This window comes from Tyto alba, unplaced genomic scaffold, assembly GCF_018691265.1.
Source record: "Tyto alba isolate M040663 unplaced genomic scaffold, T.alba_DEE_v4.0 Super-Scaffold_8, whole genome shotgun sequence".
NCBI classification, from domain to species: Eukaryota; Metazoa; Chordata; class Aves; order Strigiformes; family Tytonidae; genus Tyto; species Tyto alba.
This window is the reverse complement of record NW_024881329.1, coordinates 2,792,241-2,816,176: the sequence shown is the minus strand read 5'-3', so window position 1 is coordinate 2,816,176 and position 23,936 is coordinate 2,792,241. Positions and strand designations below refer to the sequence as shown.

Genomic DNA, 23,936 nt, shown 5'->3' with positions numbered 1-23,936 from the left:
GTTCAAAGATAGCACCTGGTAAAAGAGGAAATGCCCAAATACCTAAAAATTTACCACTAGAGAGATCAACATGCTCGAACAGCAGCAAAGCAAACCCACAGCATCCAGCTCCATCTGACAGCTCTGGAACTAACACTTAATTGAACTGGGATTGAGCCTTCCCAGATTTTTCCTAAATTTGTGCCAACTACTTAACAGCATGAACTACAGGGATAAACCAAGTGAAGCCTGGTTTACACTTAACAAATGATCAGCAAAATGTTCATGCTGGATGGAAGAATGCAAAACAAACAAAAAGAGCCTGCATCTCCTGACAGTGCAGTGCCAGTTCTTGGCTCTCAGTTGTACTAGTTAAATATCCATTAGGTGACACGTTTTGTCTGAGCTGGGAAACTCGTAAGCTCTACAGGGCTAGGAAATGATTCTTAACAGAAAGGTATTGCTGGTATACAAGGCACCAGCCGGTTGTTTCAGCAAAATTTTAAGATAATCTTTGAACAAAGTCTTTGCTCAAATGGCTTGCCTGCTATATAGACAGATGGGCTACATACCTTAATTGGGATGGATCGGTATATTGATGTTTATGGTGCTTATTCTACATGATAGAGGCAGGGTCAAATACCTGAGCCCATTCTGGTCTCAGTCAATCTATTTAAGGATTGATGTCTCATTACTGCTAGAGTACTTCTGATGTAATGCTGGTTCTCTTTCCAGGAGTAAAGAAAAAAGTATTAAAAGGTTTCCAGACAAGACTCTGGAATGTGAAATACAAACCAATGTAAAATAGAGTCAGAAGTCTTTTCATCTGCAACCCAGGAAAAAAGAGTTTAAGATAAAAAAGAAAACAGACAACAACCTAAGCCACACTTGTCAAGTTACCCTCGGTCCTTAATGAAATCACTCTGCAAAGCACATCTGTGTTGCAGTGCTGAGATCGCAGCATCTTCCCCCTCCTAAACTTTCTACAAGCTTCTGCGGTGACCCTGAGCAAACACTGGCATGGCAGAATCATGAAAACAGGATATAATAGTCTCTAAAAAACCCAGAATACATCCCAGCACAACACACACTCATTCAATTCCAGCATGTGCGGTGGGGTGAGGAACGATTTAAAAAATCCTATACTGTTGCTCCAGTGCTTATAGACATGGGTTTCAAATGATTCAGTCAGTATTGCATTCCTGCTGCTGACTGCTTCTGAGTTTCACCCAGCTTCGTTCTCAGTCCAGGAAGAAATTGTATGAGCAAAGAAAATTATTTTTTATAAGGTGCTGTATAACTTAGAAATCTCCCTGTAGTTCAGGCCAGAAAACATGTCGCTTTAACTCCTTTTTTGTTTAAAAGATTTGGGAAGTGATTTTATCCATAATCTAAAATTAATTTCCTATCTGTCAATGTGGTTGATTCTACCCATAGCTCAACCAGAACCCATTCTCCTGTGGCACCCTCTACTCTCTGCAGACTGGGACAGGTTTCATCCTGCATCTCTTCAGACTGGTTAATTAACCACAGAACAGAGCTGGTTTAAGTGTTGGTAGAAAAAGTCATTTAAAAGAGGTTATAGCTTAAATCAGATCAAAATCCAATGCTTCATCAACCTTCAGTGAAGCAGGTAAAAAAAAAAAAAAAAAAAAAAAAAGGAGTAAAGTTTTGAATCCACCAAAGAGCCTGCAGCTCCAGATTGAAAAAAGAAACAGTCCCAGGATCCTTCCACTCCACACCCCAACTCTACGAGACTGAGCCTGGAAGCTAACCTTCACCCGGGGTCCCCTGGGCCTTTCCGGGCAACTCCTACTGGTTGTCCTTCCCAGGAAACTGGGCATCAAGCCTGACACCAGCTGAGGAGCCCAGTGCTTTCTGCCACTCCCCTATGTAGCAACACTTTGTAGGGTCACGTCTCTCTAGCTGGTGATGCTGGGTCTGCTCTTGGAGCCTGTCTCAAGACTTTCTACATCTTGGCTTGATAACCCAGTGCTCAGACGCCACAGGAGTCCCCGCAGAGGCAGGGATTTCAGGGTCTCTGCTTTGGAGGTGACAAGCAGGACTCCCTTAGAGCCTGCTGCGCAACCAGAGAGAGTTCAAAAGAAACCTAGTCTTTGATATATTGGGAGGTCACTCGGCCAAAGTTATTTCAGAGAAAACATTTTAGTGACTCGGCATATTTTGATAAAAATAAGCTTTGGCAAAGGATAAGGAGAATTCCCAGAAGCTTCGGCATGGAAAGCAACATGAAGCCAAACTATGGTCTGTCTTACCCCAAGCACAAGCATCGTGCAGTTACAGTGGAAACAGCTTAACAGCTGAACAGAAAGGGTTTTTACAGGCTAATTATTGACAGCAGCTTCACAGGTGGATGAGGACTGGATGGCAGAGCACATTTAAATGTCTCACCTCTGGGAGCGGTTATTTCCCTATCCAGGCATTATGGTTATGGTCAAGTGAAATGAATGGAAAAAGCATTCCTTGACTTCAGCTAGTTCTAGTCAGGGCTCATGAGGGACATTTATTGCTGTGTGACCAAGGCAGCGTACAAGGATGGCAGACTGTCTGTGTCTATGTGTTTGCACACACAGGGCTGTGGGTAGAACGTGTTTGGTACAATAGAGGTTTGAGCCAGACTGCTATAACACAAGTCTGTGGAATTAAAAGTAGGGTGGAAAAAATAGGGCAAATTGTTTTTACAGCTTGCCCAAATGTGCCTCAACTGATCATACTGACTATAGAAAGCAAAAGGCACTGTGCACACTTGACAGGTTTGTTCCTCTGACAGGTACATCATGTGCTCGTGATTCCTGTTTAATTTCCTTCCTTAAGAACACTTCAAACTGTGTTCCTTGTGGGTGTGGTGGAAAGTGGAGGCGGAGAGTGATTCTTCTCTGAAGGAAAATACAATTACCCAACTTCTTTAACTGCTCAAACAGATGACAAGTGAACAGGCTTTCAATGTTCCCCACCAGCTCCAGTTTAAAACAAAACACTCTGCATTATACATTCAGTAACAGATCCCTACTCCCTAACTCCCTATAGCAGAAGGGAGCCAGGGAGAAAAAAAAAAAAAAAAGCCCCTTTTATTTTTCCCGTGTTTTTCATATTGCAAGGTACTTTTTTATCTCTTTGAACTCAGAAGAGAGACTCACACACACGAAGCTGTGCTGGGCTAACTGGGTTGCTACTGGAATACAAACTAGGGTCGTAGAGGCGGGGGGCAAGTGTGTGTTTGTGCACTCATGTTCTTTGATGAGTGCCAATCATTCCTGCAGTTTGTTCACCACCTACGCGCTGTCAAACATACACACAGACACGCACACACTTCTAATCTGCTCTCTGCCAGTGCTAAAAGCAGACAAGCGTGTGGTAATTCTCCAGGTCAAAGATAAACTACAAAGAGGGTGAGGGTGTTTGTATTTAACAAGCACATGCAGCAAACGTGAAAGGGACAATGCACGCAAGTGTGAAAATCCTCATTTGCACGTTGCAACCTGCATGTTCAACGGCAAGTAAAAATACAAGTATCAGAGAGTAAGTACATGGTTTGGGAAGATTTAATTTCCTTTATCATCTTTTTTTTTGCCATGAATACGGGGTCCCCTGGGTTATTCTCCTCTCGCAGCGATATGCCCATCAATCAGAAGAATAACAGATGAGTAGCAGCAAGTTAGCACAGTGTTTCTTAATTAGGGAGTCCTGGAAAGTTTGATGAATGCTTTAAAACCTTTTCTTTGGGACTTCTGTTTAATAAATGGAAATACCTTCCCTCCTATTTGCTATTTTCAATATGACCATCTCCAAAATCTTGTGTGCCAGTATCCTAGATAAGTCTAAACACATTTCCCTGGTGAAACCATATGGTCTCGTTTCTTTGTTCATTTGTACCCAATGGTATGGGGATTCAGTGGGATTCAGCAGCAGCTTAACACCATTTCCACTGCAATTAATAGTAAAATTCCCAAATACTGCAGCTGGAAAACAATTAAGCTACTATTGAATACATTAAGAAAAAATTCTGATTTGGTGAAATTCAGGTTGGTGTTGGCTTCGCTAACGTCAGGGAAACTGCCCTTGTTATGATCAAAGCTGAATTGGAACCAAATTACACTATTCAGTCCATTTCTGTCTCTGTCTCGTATTTAGCTTCTCCCTGACACTGTTCTGATATTCTGGTAATGATTTCTGTAGACCAGTCAGCAGCTGAGGACAGCTAGGGCAGCCAGCATCACAGTCTTTTGTTTGAAAAGTCTGATAACGAGGCATTCCAAAGCGAAGATGCTGCTCTCAAGTATTCCCTTTAACTTCACTTGGGGGAGCCTAAATTTCTGCTTCTGTAGGTACCTTGCACAAGTGCCTCTCTCTTTATGCTTCAGACAGAGATAAGTGATGTTTTACACATTTCAAGTGTGTGATCAGAAATTCACAGCTCCATGGATTTTAAGGCCAGAGAGGCTGTTGCATTAATCTAGTCAGAGCTAATGCGCAGCACAGATCTGGAAACCATCTTCAACTACTTCCCGCTGCAAGTCCAGCAGCTGAAGCTTCACTAGGATCTAGCTCTTAGAAAAACACACAGCAGTTTAAGATGAAGTTTAATAGTCTTTCAGGGGAAAACTCACCAGAGCTTCGGGGTGGCTTGTTCCAATTAGTAACTTTATCCAGTGATCAAATGGGTCTATTGTTTCTCCATTTAATCTGTCTACCTATCGTTTACAACAATTAGTTCCCAATAAGCTTTGTGAGCCCAAGACTGTAATATCCTCTACTATCAAATAGCTGTCCTTCTTATCAGTATTTACAGACCATGATTAAGTTATGTCTTAACCTTCTTTTTAATAAACTACGTAGATTGAGTCCCTTGAGTCTCCCATAAAACATGAGCTCTGATTGTTTACTTACTCTTTCAGATACTTCCTGAATTGTGCCCAATTTCTAAACTTCTTCCTTGAAGAACAGACACCTCAACCAGATATGTTGCGTTTCAGCAGTTTTTGCAACAAAACAATGACAGTTATTACATGACTTTCTGTAGCAAAAGGGGAAAAGACAGAGGAAAAAAAGGAAGGAATTACAGAATGGGGAAGAAAAGAAGAATGAAAGAGGTTAAAGAGAGGCAAAATAACAACTGAAAGAAAATGAAGAAGGAAGGAAAGACTCAAAGTAGGACAAGGTAGTAAAGAAATAAGTAGCTATTGAAACAGAAGCTCAGGAGGAAAAAAGAGATGACGAAAAGGCCATGCAAAGCAGTGCCTATTTACAAGTAGTGCCTATTTACAAGTACTCTTTCATAAGTAATCCTGGCAGTTCCAAGGGACTGACGCTGGATCCTGCTACCCATCCCTCCACTCATCCATTTCAGGCAATCAGTGATCTCCAGCAGTGACTGCTGCATGATCCTCCCTGCTTAAGAACACACACGACACCTTTGCAGAATTTTTCATAAGCAGAGGTCATTAGCACCACAAGGCACTAAAACACCCAACCAACCTCCCCAGAACCCACCACCCATGGTTCAGTTGAGCTCTACAAAAGAAACATGGAAGGGACTATGTCTCTTCCCATCCCCCCACCCTGGAAATACCTGCCTCGCTTCAAGGCCAACACTGGAGGACTCAGTCAGAAGAAGCAAAAGGCACATACATACAAAGCACACATATGGAGCTCTGGGCTCCGGTCATCGAGCCTGGGACATCTGTGGCTTTCTCCGGATGCCTGCATGTTCAACTAATTAGCCCAAGGCCAGCTGTTCCCTTCTTGCTCCTCACCCTTTATGCTCCCATTGCTTCTATCACCACTCTCTGTCCAAAGAGTATTTCGTCTGGTGGATCATCAACAGAACAGGTTTTCTTGTTGTTGTTTATTCTTTAAAAGGAGGGAGTGGAAGAGAACTGGCGAGGCGGTAAAGCAGAAAGGACTCTTCTGAGTACGTCTCACGAGACACCTCAATGTTTCCAAACTAGCTTTTGCCACATCAGAGGACAGATTTGCTTTAACCTTTATATTCTGAAGTTATAAACTCCAAACGCTTGTGCTGGTACTGAAAATGCAACCATCAATAGTGAACCTGCCTGTTCAGGAAAGCTTTACGGACACATTCAGCTCTTGTACTCTGGGCCTAATTTCCCTCTCAGTGATCCAGAAGTAATTCAGGGAAATTAATGAACCCTATTTCAATCTCAAGATGCTCCTCCTATAATGCACTCCTTTCTGAAATCCTGCTGCGGATTTGTGCTACAACAAGCCAGAGGTACTGTGAGAGGCAGGTCTCCACATCAGTGGGGGTTACCACAGTGCAGTTGAAGAAATCCAGCTGAAGCCTCTTCCAGTTGTGTGAAAGCAGGAGTGAGAACAGAACCAGTCCTTATGTTCTCATCTGTGAAATTGCATTTGTAGCTTTGCCCCAAAACCAGGCTCCAAAACAAGCCCAAGCTGGAGCTGGGAAAAGAACATGGCTCCCCAGCCTGTGTTTAGCAAGTAAGGGCATGACAAAGCAAAAGGCTCGTGTGTGCATCGAGCAGCCCTGTCCTTTGACAGGGCAGCAAGCGCTTGGATGATACATTTACTGCAGCTTGCGCTGCATCGTGCCTGCATGTGTATCATCTCCATAGCAGCAGTTCTGCTAATTGAGACCAGCTGCTTAAATTCCAAATTCTTCTCTCCAGAAATATCGATACTACAACGTTATGATTAGAAAGCACTTTACCAAATGCCTCTCAATTCTGCACAGCTCAGATGAAGAGCAGCTGCAGAAAGAAGGGACAGTTCCCTGAACAGAATAAAACACTGGAGAAATGAAGGCAAGTCAAAATAGAATAATGATGACAGAGAAAGCAGCCTGTTGTGTACGCTTGTGACTCTCATTTTAGATGTTGAAAGCACTGCAAGCAGACTTCTTCCTTATGCTCTAGGATAAATGGCCACAGCACTGCAGCGTTACAGCTTTGCGCGGCAGGTGTGTGTATTTGTCTAATCCAGTTTTTCTGTCCAAGAATGCATTAAAGCAAAATCCATCAATCTGGGCTTGGCTCGGGAGAGTAGCTGTGGCCTTGCATCCTTTGGCTCCAGGGACCGCTCTGCACGGCCCACTGGCAAAGAGAGTCACTGGAACTGAAAAGCTAGTGGGAAGATTTGCGAAGTAGGAATGCCACCACACCACCACGACTTGGCTTCACTCTTGGCTATTTCCCTGCGGTTGCTGACTCCACGCAGCAAGCTGTCAGCTGGATGCTTCGCAATGGTCACACCGGGATTGCCAAAGACTGCAAGCAATTTGCCCTTTCAGCCAGGCTGGATTAAGCTGGCTAACAGTACAGTCAATTCCAAATTCACTTAGAAGTCTTACACCCTGTCTGTGACCATCACACACAGGGCATTCCTGAAAAGACATCTGGTTACTGAGTTTATGCAAGAACCGGGCAAACCACTTCAATCCCATCTGTTGTTCCAACCTCCTGAGCACAAAGAGCAGAATCCTTGAAAGAGAAAATCTCACCGAGAATGGTCTGAAATTGAGAATCATGATACAATGCGTGGTTTCCTCCTAAGAAGGATGCTGTACTACCTTATAGAAAACATGGCACACTTCAGCATGCGGCTGTGTAAACAAGGGCCTAGCACACCGTTTCACTACTTAGATTTCATACTACAACTGAGGTAATGCAACACAACTAAAGCAGAGAGATCACTTTGCTATGCTAAGTGATTTGCCTCCTACTCTGAAAATCAATGAGGTAAATAAAATGGTTTATACAGATACCAGACAATGTCTCTCAGCAAACAAAATGCTCATGTTTTTAAAAAATATTCCTACTATGTGACTCTGGAAAATATCCAAAGCGTTTAGAGTCTTGTTCAGCTTTCACCATTTATATACTTTGTTTGCTTTCATTGTGTTCCATTCATCCACTGAATCTCCCTTTAAAGTTGCAGTTTTCTTACCTATTTCACTTTCTAACTGCTGGTCTATATTAAGAAGACTGACTGAACCCACAGTACTGCAGGAGAGGGAATACTTCAATGAAATTCCAGGAACGTAAGTCTGAGCGCATTACAATTGAATATAAACATTAAGAATCCTTCTCTGAAAAAAAAAACCACCTTACACTGTATGCGTAACATTCACTGACTGCATATTCCTTTAGTTTCTGTTTTTCTTCTGCTCCTAGGAAGGCTGCTATATTTAATTGTGATGGAAACAGCTGACACAGAAGTACATATAAGAAACAGCAGTGTAAAGATATATGCTCCACATGCTGTAGGGAAGTTACCTCAATAAAGTGCTCTAAGCTGCATGCAGACCTCTTAGTGTCATTTGCAGGTGACAGCTTGATGGAATTCTGTTGATTGCAGTGCAGTTGTGCTCCCTCTCATCAAGCTGAATTTAGCCTTCCTAGTCACCAAATCACATGAATAAACTTCTATGCATATATTTATTTTATTTTTAGGTTTCCAAGATCAATCAATGACACTCATGTAAGGAGACGGATATCACAAGGCTAGGTAAAAACCGAATTAAGCTCTTCTGAATACCACAGTCATTGGGACCGTCGGGACAGACGCTTTGAGGGTTTCCAGTGGCACAGCTCTGTGGATTGTTAACAGAATTACAACAGCTTTAACCAGCCATGGACCTCGGCGCATCAGATCATAACGAACCCATGCAGGAGAGCAAGCAGTAGGAGTATTCAAACAACAGATTTGCCAGCCTCTCTTAAATCTCTTCCTGCTGACATTTGTACACCTCAGTCTGCAATGTACCACAACTATTATGCACTGCTGCAGTGGTAGATGTCAGATGCCCGACACATGTCTGCCCCAGCAGAGAGGCAACAACTCTGCAGCTGACCGTTTATTTTGTTCACAAAGCACAGGCATACTCCTATTTAATTTCAGCTACCCTAGCCTCCCCCATAACTAAATTACTGTTATTATGCTCCACATAATCCTAGTACTGACAGGGATGTTTGTTATACGTAATTAAAGATATTAATTTTGCATGGAACAGAAGACACAGCGCCAAAAACTTTTTTTTTTTTTAAATCTCCTGTTAGAAAATTACCTTCATTAGCACCGACTCGCTGAGCTTCTCTCTGTTGACAATTTTTATCGCAACCTTCTGACATGTGACACAGTGAACCCCCAACTTCACAAGACCTGCAGCAGAAACACAGCAAAACAGAAAGGAATAATTGGTTAGAGATAGTTGCCGTTGAGATTCTTGCTATTACTATGCCACCCAGCAGTTGGCAACTTATATGCAAACAAATTTCCACTCGGCCCTCCTCCAGCCAGATAAGGTCTTGTGCGTAACGAAGACCCTGCAGCCCACACTGTGACCATTTGGCAGTGAAGCTGCCAATATCCTTCATGTTGCTGCAGTTTCTGCCATTAAAGCTGTATTTTTGTTGAAGCACGGTATTCCAGGTCTCACCACTCAAAGTACCTTCTACCAGTAAGAACTAAACTTCTGTCAATTTACCTGCACTAGGCTAGGGCTTTTGCCAACATCTGACATCAACGAAAGCTCAGAAATCAACAAAACTAGATGGTCAAAGGTCTGCAGTGTAGACATGACCTCTACATTTTTCTACCTCCTTCCAAACCTTTCATGATCATAATAAAAACATACTTAATTATGCTGTTTTAATTTAACACTGTGATGAATGCCATTGTAGCATGGAGGCACATCAACATATGCTGATACAATTCTTAAGTTCTTATTTATTATTTACTATATCCTTGTCCTCGTATAACTTGAAGTGCTGTTAAATTAATATATTGGCAAAAGGATATGGATATCCCAGACAGGATCCGCATGTCTGAGCTGTCATGAAAATATGGAACAAAACTCCAGGAATTAAAAGAAAGAGGTAAGCAACATACATGAGGCATTATTCTGCTAAATTTTGATATAACTCTGATGGCTTCCATGAAAGTACATTGAGATGTCTCCCATAAGTGAGTTTAAGATGGTCCCCTGAGCTCTTAACTCTATTGCCATTAAGAACATTTGTATCCAGAAAAATTGTACTTTGTAGGTCTATTCAAGTGAGATCTTGTTTGTGTCGAACATGCACATGCAGCACAACACCTGATAGGTTGGATCCCATCCCACTCTACATGCAGTATGCCAAATTGCCATTTAGTTTAATTCAGTTATAACTGAAGTAAGAAGAAATGGCATCTCCCCGGTACCACTGAGACCTGCTGGGCTTTGCAGAGCATTTCTGAGCAATGACATCACACAGGAAGAAAAAGCTTCGCTCAGCTCGCAGCTCCTAGGTTGAGTTGCAGCGAAGATCCTGACCCAATCCCCTGGCACAAACCACAAAGCCAAACACTGCTTTATCTGCAAATTGAACACAACAGATCTGCAGTCCAGCAAAACAATGAACACGGGACTTCACACTTTTTATTAAGGGATGAATATTTGGATTATTGCCTTATTACAAACTGTCCCCAGTGAAATGAACTGGAGTTTTATCAGTGACTCCAGCAGTCTCCTGAAGATACTTGTCCATCTCTGCCACACAGTTAATCATAAATTTGAAACTATTAATCACTGGTTATTTTCCTCCTGGAAACTATGCTAGGGTACAGGCAAAATAATGAGGTGATTGGTGACAGCCAACATGGCTTCACTAAGGGCAAATCCTGCCTGATGGATCTGGTGGCCTTCTACGATGGGGTTACAGCGTTGGTGGGTAAGGGAAGAGCGACTGACATCATCTACCTGGACCTGTGCAAAGCATCTGACGCTGTCCTGCACAACATCCTTGTCTCTAAATTGGAGAGACATGGATCTGGTGGATGGAGCACTCTGTGGATGAGGAATTGGCTGGGTGCTCACACTCAGAGATCTGTGGTCAGTGGCTCCATGTCCAAGTGCAGAGCGGTGACGAGTGGCGTTCCTCAAGGTCGGGGCTGGGCCCGGCGCTGTTCAACATCTTTGTGGTGACAGGGACAGTGGGATCGATGCACCCTCAGCGAGTTCCCTGGCAGCACCGAGCTGGGTGGTGGGGGACACGCTGAGGGCAGGGGTGGCATCCAGAGGGACCTGGGCAGGCTGGAGAGGGGGGCCCGGGCAAACCGCATGGGGTTCAACAAGGCCAAGGGCAAGGGCCTGCCCGTGGGTCGGGGCAATCCCCAGCACAAACCCAGGCTGGGCCCTCGAGGGGTGGCTGGAGAGCAGCCCCAAGGAGAGGGACTGGGGGGGTCGGTGGGGGGAAAACTGCCCGTGAGGCAGCCCCGTGCGCTGGCAGCCCAGAACCCACCCGTGCCCGGGGCTGCAGCCAGAGCAGGGGGGGCAGCAGGGCCAGGGAGGGGATTGTCCCCCTCTGCTCCGCTCTGGGGAGACCCCCCTGCAGTGCTGGGGCCAGCTTGGGGGCCCCCAACAGCAGAAGGACCCGGAGCTGCTCGAGCGGGGCCAGAGGAGGCCACGGAGATGCTGGGGGGGCTGGAGCAGCTCCCCTGGGGGGCCGGGCTGAGAGAGTTGGGGGGGTTCAGCCTGGAGAAGAGAAGGGTCTGGGGAGACCTTCGAGTGGCCTCCCAGGGCTTAAAGGGGGGACAGGAAAGGTGGGGAGGGACTCTGGATCAGGGGGTGTGGGGATAGGACAAGGGGTAACAGTTTTAAACTGAAAGATTTAAATTAGTTATAATGAAGAAATCCTTCCCTGTGCGGGGGGTGAGGCGCTGGCCCAGGGTGCCCAGAGCAGCTGTGGGTGCCCCCTCCCTGGAAGGGTTCAAGGCCAGGTTGGATGGGGCTGGGAGCCCCCTGGGCTGGGGGAAGGGGGCCCTGCCCGGGGCAGAGGGGTTGGAACTAGGTGATCTTACAGGTCCCTTCCAACCCAAACCATTCTAGGATTCTATGACTATACAGAGCAATAAAGTCCCAACTTCCTTCCATTCACATCTCTTTTGTGGTGTGCTCAAGTGTTGTGGATATTTCTAGTCACATAACTTTTCAGTCTCATCTGGTTAAATACTGACATCCTTACTTTCAGCCATGACATAAACAAGTCACAAAAATTAATAATGCAGCACACTGACAAATCCACCTGAATTGTGTATAGCATTATACAATTGAAACTGTGTATAGCATTAGCCTGTCCTCTGCCTGAAACAGCTGAGAAGCACATCTGGGGGAAGATGCTGTGATGTCCAGCCAACCACAATTTTTATATCTGAATTTTGTCTATTCAATAAATTTGTACTATTACCCATAGCACTACTGGTTCTGTGTCCACTATTCATAGCAGCTGCAGCCTTACTTATGCTTCTTCTCTCTGGCTTTGTTCTGTGTTTGGATAGTGGCTACACTGTTGAAAGCGTGCACAGCTCCAATCTCTGCCAATTGCTTCCTCCCTGCTTCCAGCACAAACCACAGCTCTACATCACTCTTACAGCATGACCACATCACTCTTTCTATCACTCTTAGTTACAATTTCAAATCTTGGCAGAACCTCTAGCCCAGTCCTTTATATCTAGACTCCCAGGTTCTGTGGCACATGCTGCAGACCAATTATTTTCAGAGGTCAATAAAGGAGAGAAACAACTGCTCTCTGTAACTGGTCCTTCACTCTGAAGAAAATATAAAGACTTCTGGTATCTCATACTTCAGGGTTCAATTTCAAATGCTGCTGCTCCCAAATCAAGATATCTGTCCCACTGAACCTGGCTGATTTGTACATGGTTTCTCCTTTGTCCTGTCTGAAGGACCCTGTCATTGAGTCATAGGGGGGGTTTTAACCATGAACCTGTGGGACCCCACCATGCTGTACAAGCAATCTTCACAGCATCCGCTGTCCTTCTGGCTACTAACCTACCACAGAAACTCAAAATTAAGAGCAAACCATTCTGTTTACACCGATAAAAAAGTTAATCAACTGTTAGAAGACACTGCACACCTTGCAAAAATCACACTGATACTGAATCACTCTAATTTTATATTGAATTAATTTCATTGACTTCAAGAAGTCATTCTTGATTTGCCCCACAATACCAGAGGGCAGAATGAGAAAACACATGTGAGTTTTAATGCATTTTTCCTCTTCTCCTAATTTGCATTTTAAGACTCAAAAAAATAATAAAAAAGAATGCATTGTCACTGCTGTCTGTTTTGTGGAGATGGAACTTTGCAACAACCCTCTGAACAGCCCAAGATAGCATTTTTCACTGTACTAAATTCACTGAACATAATTTTAGGATAAAAATAAAACATGTCGCTCTGCCTTGCCTCCTCCCCATCCCCCTATCCACTTCCTTTTGACATCTGCATGCCAGCCTAACCCAAAAAAATCTTTCTTAGTAAGCCCATCTTTAGGATAAGGCCCTCCTGATACTATGAGGAAATCTTAATTGATCTTGGGCATGAAGGGCTTGTACTCAGGACTTCTGTTTCTGTCTTGTAATTCCAGTCTAGTGTATAACTACTCAGAGATGACTTACATGGGGATTTGAACTCCTGTGGGCTTCTGATGCTTAGGAAGCTCTTTTACTGACACAGCAAATATAAACCATTCAAGATGTATTATATAGCTACGTAATGACAGATAAGAAGCATTTATGTGAGTAAACTGCTGCACTATTATTGAAATTGAAGTGGTAGACATGCCTGCTTAGAAACAAGTGTCCAAGGTGTGTTTATAGGGTTGGGGAAGAGGCTGTGGATCTTCCAGTTTTAACCCTCCTGTATGTGCAGCTGTTAATGAGCACCTCGAATCTATAAAAAACCTCCAATACAAACATGTCAATGTTAGGTACTTACTTGTAAAGCTTATCTATCCATTCAGGCCAGCACAGGTACCTGTGTGGTCCCCAAAGGAAAACAAACAAGGCTGCTGCTAAGAGTTGCACTGGCTGGGCTTAAAGCAGGCAACAAATAGAGTTTGAACTTGTCACCTTCATAAGTAATTAACGCCTCAAATGTGGGCAAGTAACCTTCACGATTGTTAAAATTACCTCCAGTTTGTCCTGGCAGGAAATCTAAGACGCTGTGGGAATCAAGCACTTGAAGTTTCCCCCAACCACACACATAGCTGTCACACACACTCACTCCTTCAGGCACACTTCAGATTCCCATCCATGGGTGGGTCCCGGGGGCCTGTGGGCACTGACATGCTGGGGCTTTCAAACAGGCTGTTACATCCTGTGAGCTGCAAACACTGGGCTGCTTTTCATCTTAGCCACTGAGCTGCACCAGAACCAGCCCTATAATTTCAGGTTGGGGAGTAAAGAAAACATGAACGTGCTGAAAAGCAAGGGGATGTGTAAGCTAACATTGTCTTTTCATTTATAATTAAAAGCCACTATTTGAAAACCAATGAGCACAAGGAACCCAGGATGACACAAGGGAAAGATGCCAAGCAAGGAGGAGAGCAAAGGGAGGCGTACAGGCCTGACAGCCTGATGCTGCACTGACCCACTAACAACCATGCCTGCGCATTTTCCTGCTGGTAAACTCCCACTCTGCGGCCACTTAAAGATACACAGATCTTTTCTGTAAAGGACCGGAGCTTATGTGATGAGCAAGGGACAGATTTAGATCTGCATCCTGAAGCAGTACAGAGAGGAATCCTTTATTTTACCTAAGAAGAATGTGCCGTGGGGATGGAGAAACTTCCCTCCAGCTGAGACAATATATTCACTGTAAATCCTCAATCACAGCAAGTCATCTCTGTGGCCCATATCGTAGCTGGCAATCACCTCCATGACTTTTCAGCGAAGGACAGGATTTCAGAAGAGGCTGATATATTTCTGCCTTGCATTTTGTGCAGCAATTTTCTCTAACACAGACTGAATAAAACACTGAGAGTTCGGAGCTGCTGCTATTTCATATCCACTTTACTGTTGTGTAAATAGCAGCACGAGGGAACATAACTGTGGATAGCAACACCTTAAGAATGATCCTGTTATTGCAACTCTTCATTAGAGAAAGAAACATTCTGGGAACAAGGGAGAACTGGTTTTCAATCATATCCAAACTTGGAGTCTGCCAAAGACACCAATCTGAAACAAATTATCATTTTGAGAGAGAGAGACTAATAAATAATGAAACAACATTGTTGTTTAAATACAGCACTTATGGTATAATGACTGTTAATGACTAAGGTTCTCACAGACTTTCAGAAATGTTAAACACAAGTAACTCGTTATTCTGATTTTTAACCATAAGGCCAGTAACTATGTCAAGAAGTGGAATGAAAAATTAGGTACTTTTGCTACATTTAATACATATGATTTTTCCAATGGTAAATGAAGGTCTTTCATCTTCTTTTAAAATAAAACCAACCCAATGCCCTATTTGTAAGTATTGGTAATTTTCTATAGTAGGAAAACTAGCCACTGGTTTCAGAAGATATCTGCATGTTGCATATTGCTTGCTCTTCATTCCACTTCAGAGCACACTGTCAAAAAACTACTTAAAAAATCTGACCAGAAAGCCCTGGTCTGGCCAGTAGTATCTATTTTGACTGCATAAGCAATTAAAGGAATGTCTAGAGAGAAATATCACTCCTCTTTTAACTTGAGTTAGCTAATTGCCAATTAATTCAAGTCAATGAATACTCTGCAAATGTTAATCTAGGCACTGCAAGACACAAACATTTGTGGTTTACCTGGGGGCTCAGTCTAGTACTGGTAACAAACTATCTGGATCAAAGGAGGAACCAAAATCTCAGGCTGAACAAACTCAAGCACACTCTTTTTTAAAAAGCTTACTGTGTGTACACTGTCGCTGCATATGAGCTTTGTACATACAAACTTTATATACAAGCAATGTAATTAATCCCCACAAATTGGAGGTCGCTGTTGTAAATCTTTAAAGTATTTATGGATGCTCATTCCTGAAAACTACATGCACTAGTATTTGTAAGATCTGCAAACCTTGAAGGATGTCAGTTTAGAAAATCAACCCTTAAAGCAAACAAAAGCATTAATACAACTCAAGTGGAGCGTAGGACAACACTTAAAATGTAATATTCTTGCTCTTTATTCTCAACAGCTATCTTCACAAACACTGTAGTTTCAATTAGGGTTAAATCAGTTCAGTTACAGTGTCTAACTGCTGACTGCAGTGAAGTTGCTTTAGATCTACAACAGTGGAAAACGGATTAAAACTTGGCCCACAGCAACACGATTTCCATAGCCAGAAAATTAGGATAATAACACTTACTTAACTTGCAAGGACTGTAGAAGGATTAACTGATTAATCCTTACAAAAATGTTGGAAAGGTTTCTAAACCCTATGCAAGTTTTACATATTACAACCAGGAAAACTGCATCTTAAATACAATCTGGAAAGAAAGCTCTAGATAATTTATTATTAATAGCTTCCATTTCATTTCACAATTCTTTTAGCGCATAGATTTCTGTTCTCCTACAATATGCATCTTACTCTCTTCTTAGCTGCACTGGAAAGAACTTTGTCACCGAGCATCCTACTTAAAGAAACCAATAATTGCCCTTAATTACTCCGTCTTCTCATTGAACAGATGTTTATTTTTCTATAGCAATTGTTATCTCTAATTATTGCATTTAAAATAAACAGAGCCTTATAGCAAGTGACAGGCAAATTATACGGTATCAATTTATAATTGCATATGGGGAAAAGAGGTATAGGGTTGTCTAGAAATCTAAAAGGATGAGGATGGAGCTACCCATGTTGGTAATGAAATAATTTGACCACGGGCGCTTCTACAGAGGGATTCTAGTGTTACAAGGCTGTTCTGAGGGCTCATGCAATAACCATTTCTAAATTGAATAAACTGTAATTACAGTAGGACTAAAGCCAGAGTTCAGAGGCTCAGCAGGAGCATGGAAGATGTTCATCAGTGCTGGGATTCACGTGCCTCAGCTCAGAGCACAGGGAAGCTGCACACTAAATTGCTAGAGCCTAGATTTATTGTCCTGAGCTACAAGCACCGTCAGATGTACGCTGGCTCTGCCAGCCGAGGGGACACCCTTCTAAGCTCAGAGATTGGTGAGAACAATGCATCAGCTCCGACGTGACTGGATCCACATGCCCGATATTAGAGAACAAGAGACACAGACATGTACATATATATAATACACAGCAGCTCACCAGGAGCAGGTTTTACACTGTATGCCTCAGAGATTATGGTCGGATCATTCTCCAAGCTCAGCAGGATCAAAACGCACAGAACCAACATCACCTCTATTGATTTTTATCTTGGTCTCTTTCTTACAATATTTCATAAATCAATACTTCGCAGAAACCCTTTGTGCCCCCTGAATATAGCAAAGAACGTGACTGTTGAGTACTTTCGACGTGCTCTCTTTCCCATCTTACCATACACTCTCACATGTCTAAACAGACCCCCTCAGGGAACCAGGACACAAACCTTGATGGGCACACTGGATGCTGCTTTTATAAAATGCCATTATTTCATCAGACAAACTCTAACAAACTCTTGAAGTCCTCTGGGATCTATCAGTAGCTTGTGATGTCTAGTGAACTGAGCTCCTATTTCAGATCAAGTCTTTGTTCCCATATGAAAACACTTGGGAGACTTGCAGACTTCAACCTCCAAAGAGTACATCTGAAAGCATTTGGGCAGCACCCCCAACCCCTGCAGACAAGGAAAGAGAAGAGTGGTCTCATTGTTTTCAAATGAAAAAGATAAATTGAAATGTAATAAATCTTTCCACTGATGCACCAGAAATTTTTCTCTCTTTTATATCTCTGGATGGATATTGGGAAAACTCTGCTTTTGCACCTAGTCAAAAGCTTTTCTTTCCACTTTCCAAGAACTGTACATCTCCTCAAAAAACTCTTCTTGAGGACTGATGAGATCTAAGTCCCCCTTCAGACTTCATTAATCCTTTGTCAGGAAATGCCCAGAGAGGGCCATTTTCAGGTATAGCAGAAGGACAGCAGACCTCTGTCTATCCTGGCTAAGATATCTTTTAGAAAACATGTCACTATAATTAGGTAACATCTGGGTAATGAGCCACAGCATCCCTGCTTGGTCCAGTGATCTACTGAGAAGGGCTGGTGCACTAACAAAGAGGGAACATCACACAGCAGAGAAAGAGGAGGTGAGGAAGGAGGAGAGGAAACAGCAGATAAACAGCTCTTCCCATGTGCTTATAGCTGATGTTAATCCCATTTTCTATGCTCATTTCTTACATTTCCCCTTATTCATCACACCTTTCCACCCTCCCTCCACCAGCAAGTCCTCACAGCCTTTTGACCCTCCCATAAACCAAGATTGTTTGGACTAGGTTATATGTATATTAAGAACTTAATTAAAAAGGAGGGGTTACCATGGAAAACCTTTATACAGAAGACAGAGGTCATGCTCTTCACAAGATTAGGCTCACCACAGAACACTTCATCCACCCAGCTCAGAGTAAGCTTACTCTGCCCTCTGACATCTCTTAATCACCCGCTGACAGATTCCTAACAGGATTTTCACTGACTGCCGGTATGCTGCACTTCAGTGATGGCTCCAGAAGTGATTTGGAGTAACTACACTTGCACCCACGCTATGAACAAGGCATCAAACAGCAAGTCACAAGCGCACGCAGCACATCCCAATTCCCAGAAATTCCAGAAGGGCTCATTGATGGTGGTGGGGTATGGCCCATACACAGCCAGAGGAGAAATGTGTTGGATAGCCACTGCATACATTGTTCTACAGCTACAGATTTTTTTCCTGGGACAACCTGTTCTGTACCCAGTATAACTAATAGGCGTTGATCTCTTGCAGATCCACATCTTCAATTTCATTTCATTGTCCACAACAAAACCCTGGATCTTCCTTCATGTTCCCTAATGAGATCTCTAGTCCCATCCCAACAGCTCCTCACCACATCTATGGACATTCTACTTTCCCCTCGCATGTTGTAATGCCTACAATTTCCTCCCATACCTCTACCCCTGTTGTCTCTAGCTTCTTATATCTCCTGCACAGTCTCCTGCAGTAACACTCTCCACAGTTTTACCCATTTGGCCTGAGGTTTACCTATCACTTGCGTAGTTTCCTCCCACTTTACTCTCTCCTTTCTCCTATGTAGACGAGCATGGATGTTGTGCCTAGTCCAGACCTGTGAGCACATCATCTTATTTGTCAACTAGTATCTACCAAACAGAACATCTAACACCTGAGTTGTCCTCGTATTTCCCTCTCAGATCTGGTTCTTTCTCCAGTAGTCAGTCAACAGCATCCAACAAAACCTGAAAGTACTTCATTATCTTTGAAAGATATTTGAGACTGAGACACCTTTACATTAATGTAATTCAATTTATTTACATGGACATACTCCCACCATACACTACTGTGTTATCACATACAAAAGGAGAGTCTGGCCAGGGTTTGGGTAAGAGCACAGTAGGGAGACCTCATCTTCCCTGTTTTGTATTTGGCTCCCAAGGTATGGCCCTAGCCCTTTTCAAAATGATATTGAGACCTTCCAAGAGGGCATTGGGCCTTGGAAATTAAATCCTGTTGAGTTAATGCCTAAGTTCAAACTTCTCCAAATTGTTAATGCAGTTCCTCTTACTATAGTTTCAGAATTCTTGAGTTCCTGTTCAGAAGCATGATATCTGGATTACCTATTTAAAAAAAATAATATTTCTTCCTAGTGAAACAAGGTTCATACAGACACCTTGCATGTCTAGCTGTCCACACACCCTCCATCTTCAACAACTTCAGATCCCACTGGCCAGCACCAACTAAATTCAACAGTAAGCCCCCAGTAACAGCTTCAACAAAATTCAGCAGCTGGCTACAGAGAGACTTTGTAAGTCACCCCAGTATGGGAAAGGTAAGGATATGGATTGGCCTTCGGTCATTCAGTTTGACTAAGAGAAAATGCCTTGCTGGTCAGTGGGCATGAGGACAAAGTCCTGAGCAGAGCCCAGCTGTGCTGCCTTGGCTGCAGGCTAGACAAGGGGCCAGGGGAGGCGGGTGGAGAGGGGGTGGCCCTGAGGCTGTCGCCCGAGCAAGAGGTTGAGGGGAAGGCCTGTGGAGTCGTAACAGCAGATTTACGGGCCTACAGAACACAGCTCCATAGGATGAAATGGAAAGAAATACATTTAATAAGATTCTGGTATTTCCACATGACAGCCCTACCCATGGGCCCATGTAGTCCCAATTTGAGCAAATGTTTTAAGTGCTTCTTGTCTTCCATAGTGGATTGTGTGCATTATAAAACTATGAGGGCAGAGATCTCATGACTCAATTGCAAGAGACTGCTTTTCCCATTTTGTAACGTGTTCCTCTGTAAAAAGTGTAGGAAATACGACGTTCTCTTCATTTTACTGAATATGAGAAACCCAAGCCTCTGGTTTAGGTCAATGGGAAGAAAGACCATTTGAAAATTGATTTCTGGCTTAAAAAAAGGAAAGTCACAGCAAAAGAATTGAAAGTCAGAAAAATTAGACTATTATCATTTTAATGAACAGAAAGAGGCATATTAAAAAAACCAAACAATTTGCAATAGTATTTCCTTTAATGTGAGAATAATGACTCAGGTCACAGCATGGAGCTGAAAGCATTTATCGACTTCCACACCAAGAAGAACAAGAGCTGCCTGCGTATGCAGTACAAACTTCACTACAGCCAGTTCACCATGTTCCTTGCAGAGAGAGGAAAGCAGGGGGTCATATTCAATACACAGTTATAAAAAAGGCCCAAGTACCTCATTAATTTAAGGTAAGGTTTATGAGAAATAATGCAATACCTAGATAGCACAGTCAGCTGTGCCTCCTCAAAAAAAGAAAGAAAATAAAGTGAATTTAATTTTCTTCCAAAGGAAAGGTGGTTGGAGAAGTAAAAATACACACACCACAACCCATCTTCTGATACCCAGCTTCATCACTTGGAAATTCATAACACAGTGGCTGAGGCCATGTATGTCCTGAAACAGAGTTCAATTTCAAACCTGGGCAAGAACCGGCGATTATAAAAGGACAGTTGCATGAGAACCGTGCTGTCAAAACACATCTTTGTGTCATGCTTCTGTTCCTGGATTTCTATGCAACAACCCCTGCCCAGGTTGCTGGAAGATCCCACAGTGAATTTTCCTCTTCTTGAAAAATTCACTGGAGAGGATGATGAACAACCCCACGGGTCTGACCTAAAGCCTGCTAAAGCCAATGCAAAGGCTCATCCGTTTCAGGAATTTGCAGAGCAGTTCTTTCAGCAGCAGCTTACATCTATCCAAACCTCGCTTCCTCAGATGGGTGTTGCCGTAGAGAATACGATGGAAGTGCTGAAAGATCTGAATGCAGAAGACCTTATAGCTATGCCAGAACCAGCTGTTGTCAAGAGTTACCAAAGTATACAACTCCCTGGATGTGGTAACTGTCATTAAGGCAAAACAAATCTGCAAACATTGTTATTCTCGAATCTACAGCACCTTTTACTGCATCACTCCCCCACACAGGAAAGGGCTCTGCCTTTACTCATACTGCTAATTTCTTAGCATCAGCATAAAATCCTTAAATCAGCCTCCCCACAAACACTGCTTCAAGGCCAGAACCACAATAAAGAAGGGTAAAGAGTGGATGAGTTTTCTAGATGTCAACAGAGAATCTCATCCCCAGAGGTTTTCCTCTGATTGCTTTCTATTCTATTAATAATTGTATTTCTTGGCCCCACACAGTCAGCATGAGATGTCAGAAGACTCAGGAAGGTTCAGTCAAAAAAAAATACCTTAAGATGATGTCCTGGGTTTGTCCTGGCTCAAACCACGACAGAAGGAGGACAAGTTTTAAGCCTGGACAAGTACATAGAAATAAGCAATAAGCATCTTCTCCCTACAAGCTACAGGATCTGAGTGAAAGCTAAAAATAGCATCCCTCAGGAACGACACTCCCACACGAGGATCCAGTTTTCCCCACGTGTGCACTAGTGTGATCCCATTGGCTTCCTTGGAATTATTCCCAATTCCCACTGACCGAGAAGAGCTGCAGTCCTGCCAGCCTCTCCAAGGACATGACACAACACGGTGCAAGCTACAAGCAACAGCTACAGAGGAGCTCAGTGTTGACTCAGAGTCACTCGCGCTCAGAAATAATTGAGATTGCTGTGTCCGTTTAGCATCCCAACATACACAGGGGATAAACGTGCTAAGATGATACAGTACTACCCAGCAATAATGGCATTAGACAAATCATGTATCACTTTCTGCAAAGCCACTGGCTTGAAGGGACACCACCTCTAAAGAGCACAGAAAATACTGTCTTGTCCATATGAACATTACACACACATAAGTTCTTTGGTTTTGTATTATGAGCTCCTAAGTGACTAGAAATTGCTATGAAATTCTTCACTCTTACTGCGGGGTCAGGCCACTCGCACGTTAAGACTGTGGCCAAGTTGCATACGGTGGGGTGAGTCTCTCCCTGAACACAAGAATCAGCAGCAGCTGAATAGCATTTATCTGGCAGGCCTGGTATCCCACAGAAACATTACTTGTCTGTGACTCTCTGTCCTTAAGACACTAAAGGTTAGAGGTTGCAGTCCAGATTTTATTAGGGGATTAATTTAAAAACTCTCAGCAAGGATAAAAAAAAGACTTTTAAAAGAGAATCAGGAACTCTAGCAAAGGTTAAATATAGAAAAGCCTCAGTTTTCAGAGATGGAAAGTCCAGTTCTGGTAACTCAATCTGCAAACCAATGAGCGTGGTTCAGTCAGTTGGACAAACGAAACCAGTACAGGAAACCATGTGAGCTGGAATAACCTGTGTAATGTCACAAAGTGGTGCGACGGCACTGCCATACACACGGATCTGCCTTCTGAGATCCAGCCCAGGTCAGTCAGGCCTCCTGCACCAGCACACTGGCTGCGTGCACTGGAGACAGGTCTGCACGACAGCACGTGTGTACTGTGAGCCTCACCAGCAGCAGAGTGTGTAGCATACTCAGCCCCACAGATTTCAGCTACAGAAGGACCTGCCCTAAGTTTCCTGAGGGACCATTTAACTTGCAGATATACAACTCTAGAAGTTCTTAACACTAGATCTCTTCCCTTTCACGGAGAGAGAAGCCCCAGCAAGCTCCAGGAGATAGACAGAGAAACAGAAAAACACAGGAAGAGAAACTTACTTCTCAGTTAAGGTTTGTCTAAACAGAGGCTTATATTCTAGTTGCAGTTGAGAAAACCAGAACTGAGAAAGCCCAAAGGTGCTCCCCCCGGTCAGATTAAAGAGAATTAAGGCAAATCTGTGGCATTGTGTGATTACAAGTTGTCAAATATGATGGAGAATCCAACAACAGCATCAACTGTAAATCCCACGTGGAGCTGCCTAAAATAAAGGTTCTTCTGACCACCTTTGTCTCTCTTCTCTACAGTGTATTCTACTCAAAATCTACCTCTGCAGCTGTATGTGAATGTTGCTGTGTACTGTACCTAATGCTGTACTGGGAAGAGAAGGCACCTTCTGAAAGCACAGAGGCACCCAGGTGAGTGAACACTAGAGCAGGAATGTCCAGACTGCACTTGGTGGCAGTGCCCTGGAAACAGCATAAAGAAAATCGGGGCAGCAGATGGACAGTTATTTAGCAACAGGGTTAAAGAAACAAATCAGTTCTCAGTGCTCCAGAATCTGCTGCTGAGGAGAAAAGAAAAAAATAAATACATCTAGAATCTGCTGTCAGTTAGAGAGTCACAGAATCACACAGGTTGGGAGGGACCTCTCGAGATCACGTAGTCTCAAGCAGGGCCAGCTGGGGCAGGCTGCCCAGGACTATGTCCAGTTGGGTTTTGAATACCTCCACGAACAGACACTCCATAGCCTCTCGGGTTACCTGTTCCATCGTTTGACCACCCTCACAGTAAAAAAAAAAGTGTTTTCTTGTGTTCAGATTGAATGGTGTTGTAATTTGTTTCCACTGCCTCTTGTCCTGTCAGTGGGCACTCCTAAGAAAAGTCAGCTCCCTCTTTATTCCCTCCCATCAAATATTTATACACATTGATGA

At 43.3% G+C, this 23,936-nt stretch overlaps 1 protein-coding gene across 21 annotated transcripts in view; it reads right to left on the bottom strand.

Annotated features, from left to right (window-relative positions):
* Nucleotides 1-23,936, bottom strand: part of BRSK2 (BR serine/threonine kinase 2) — a 317,500-nt gene that overhangs the window by 149,756 nt on the left and 143,808 nt on the right. For all 21 annotated transcript variants that reach the window (XM_032984942.2, XM_032984944.2, XM_032984946.2 and 18 more), the window contains exon 2: nt 9,047-9,141. In XM_032984942.2, coding sequence (XP_032840833.2) covers nt 9,047-9,141 — 95 coding nt within the window. The remainder of the gene's footprint in view (nt 1-9,046; nt 9,142-23,936) is intronic.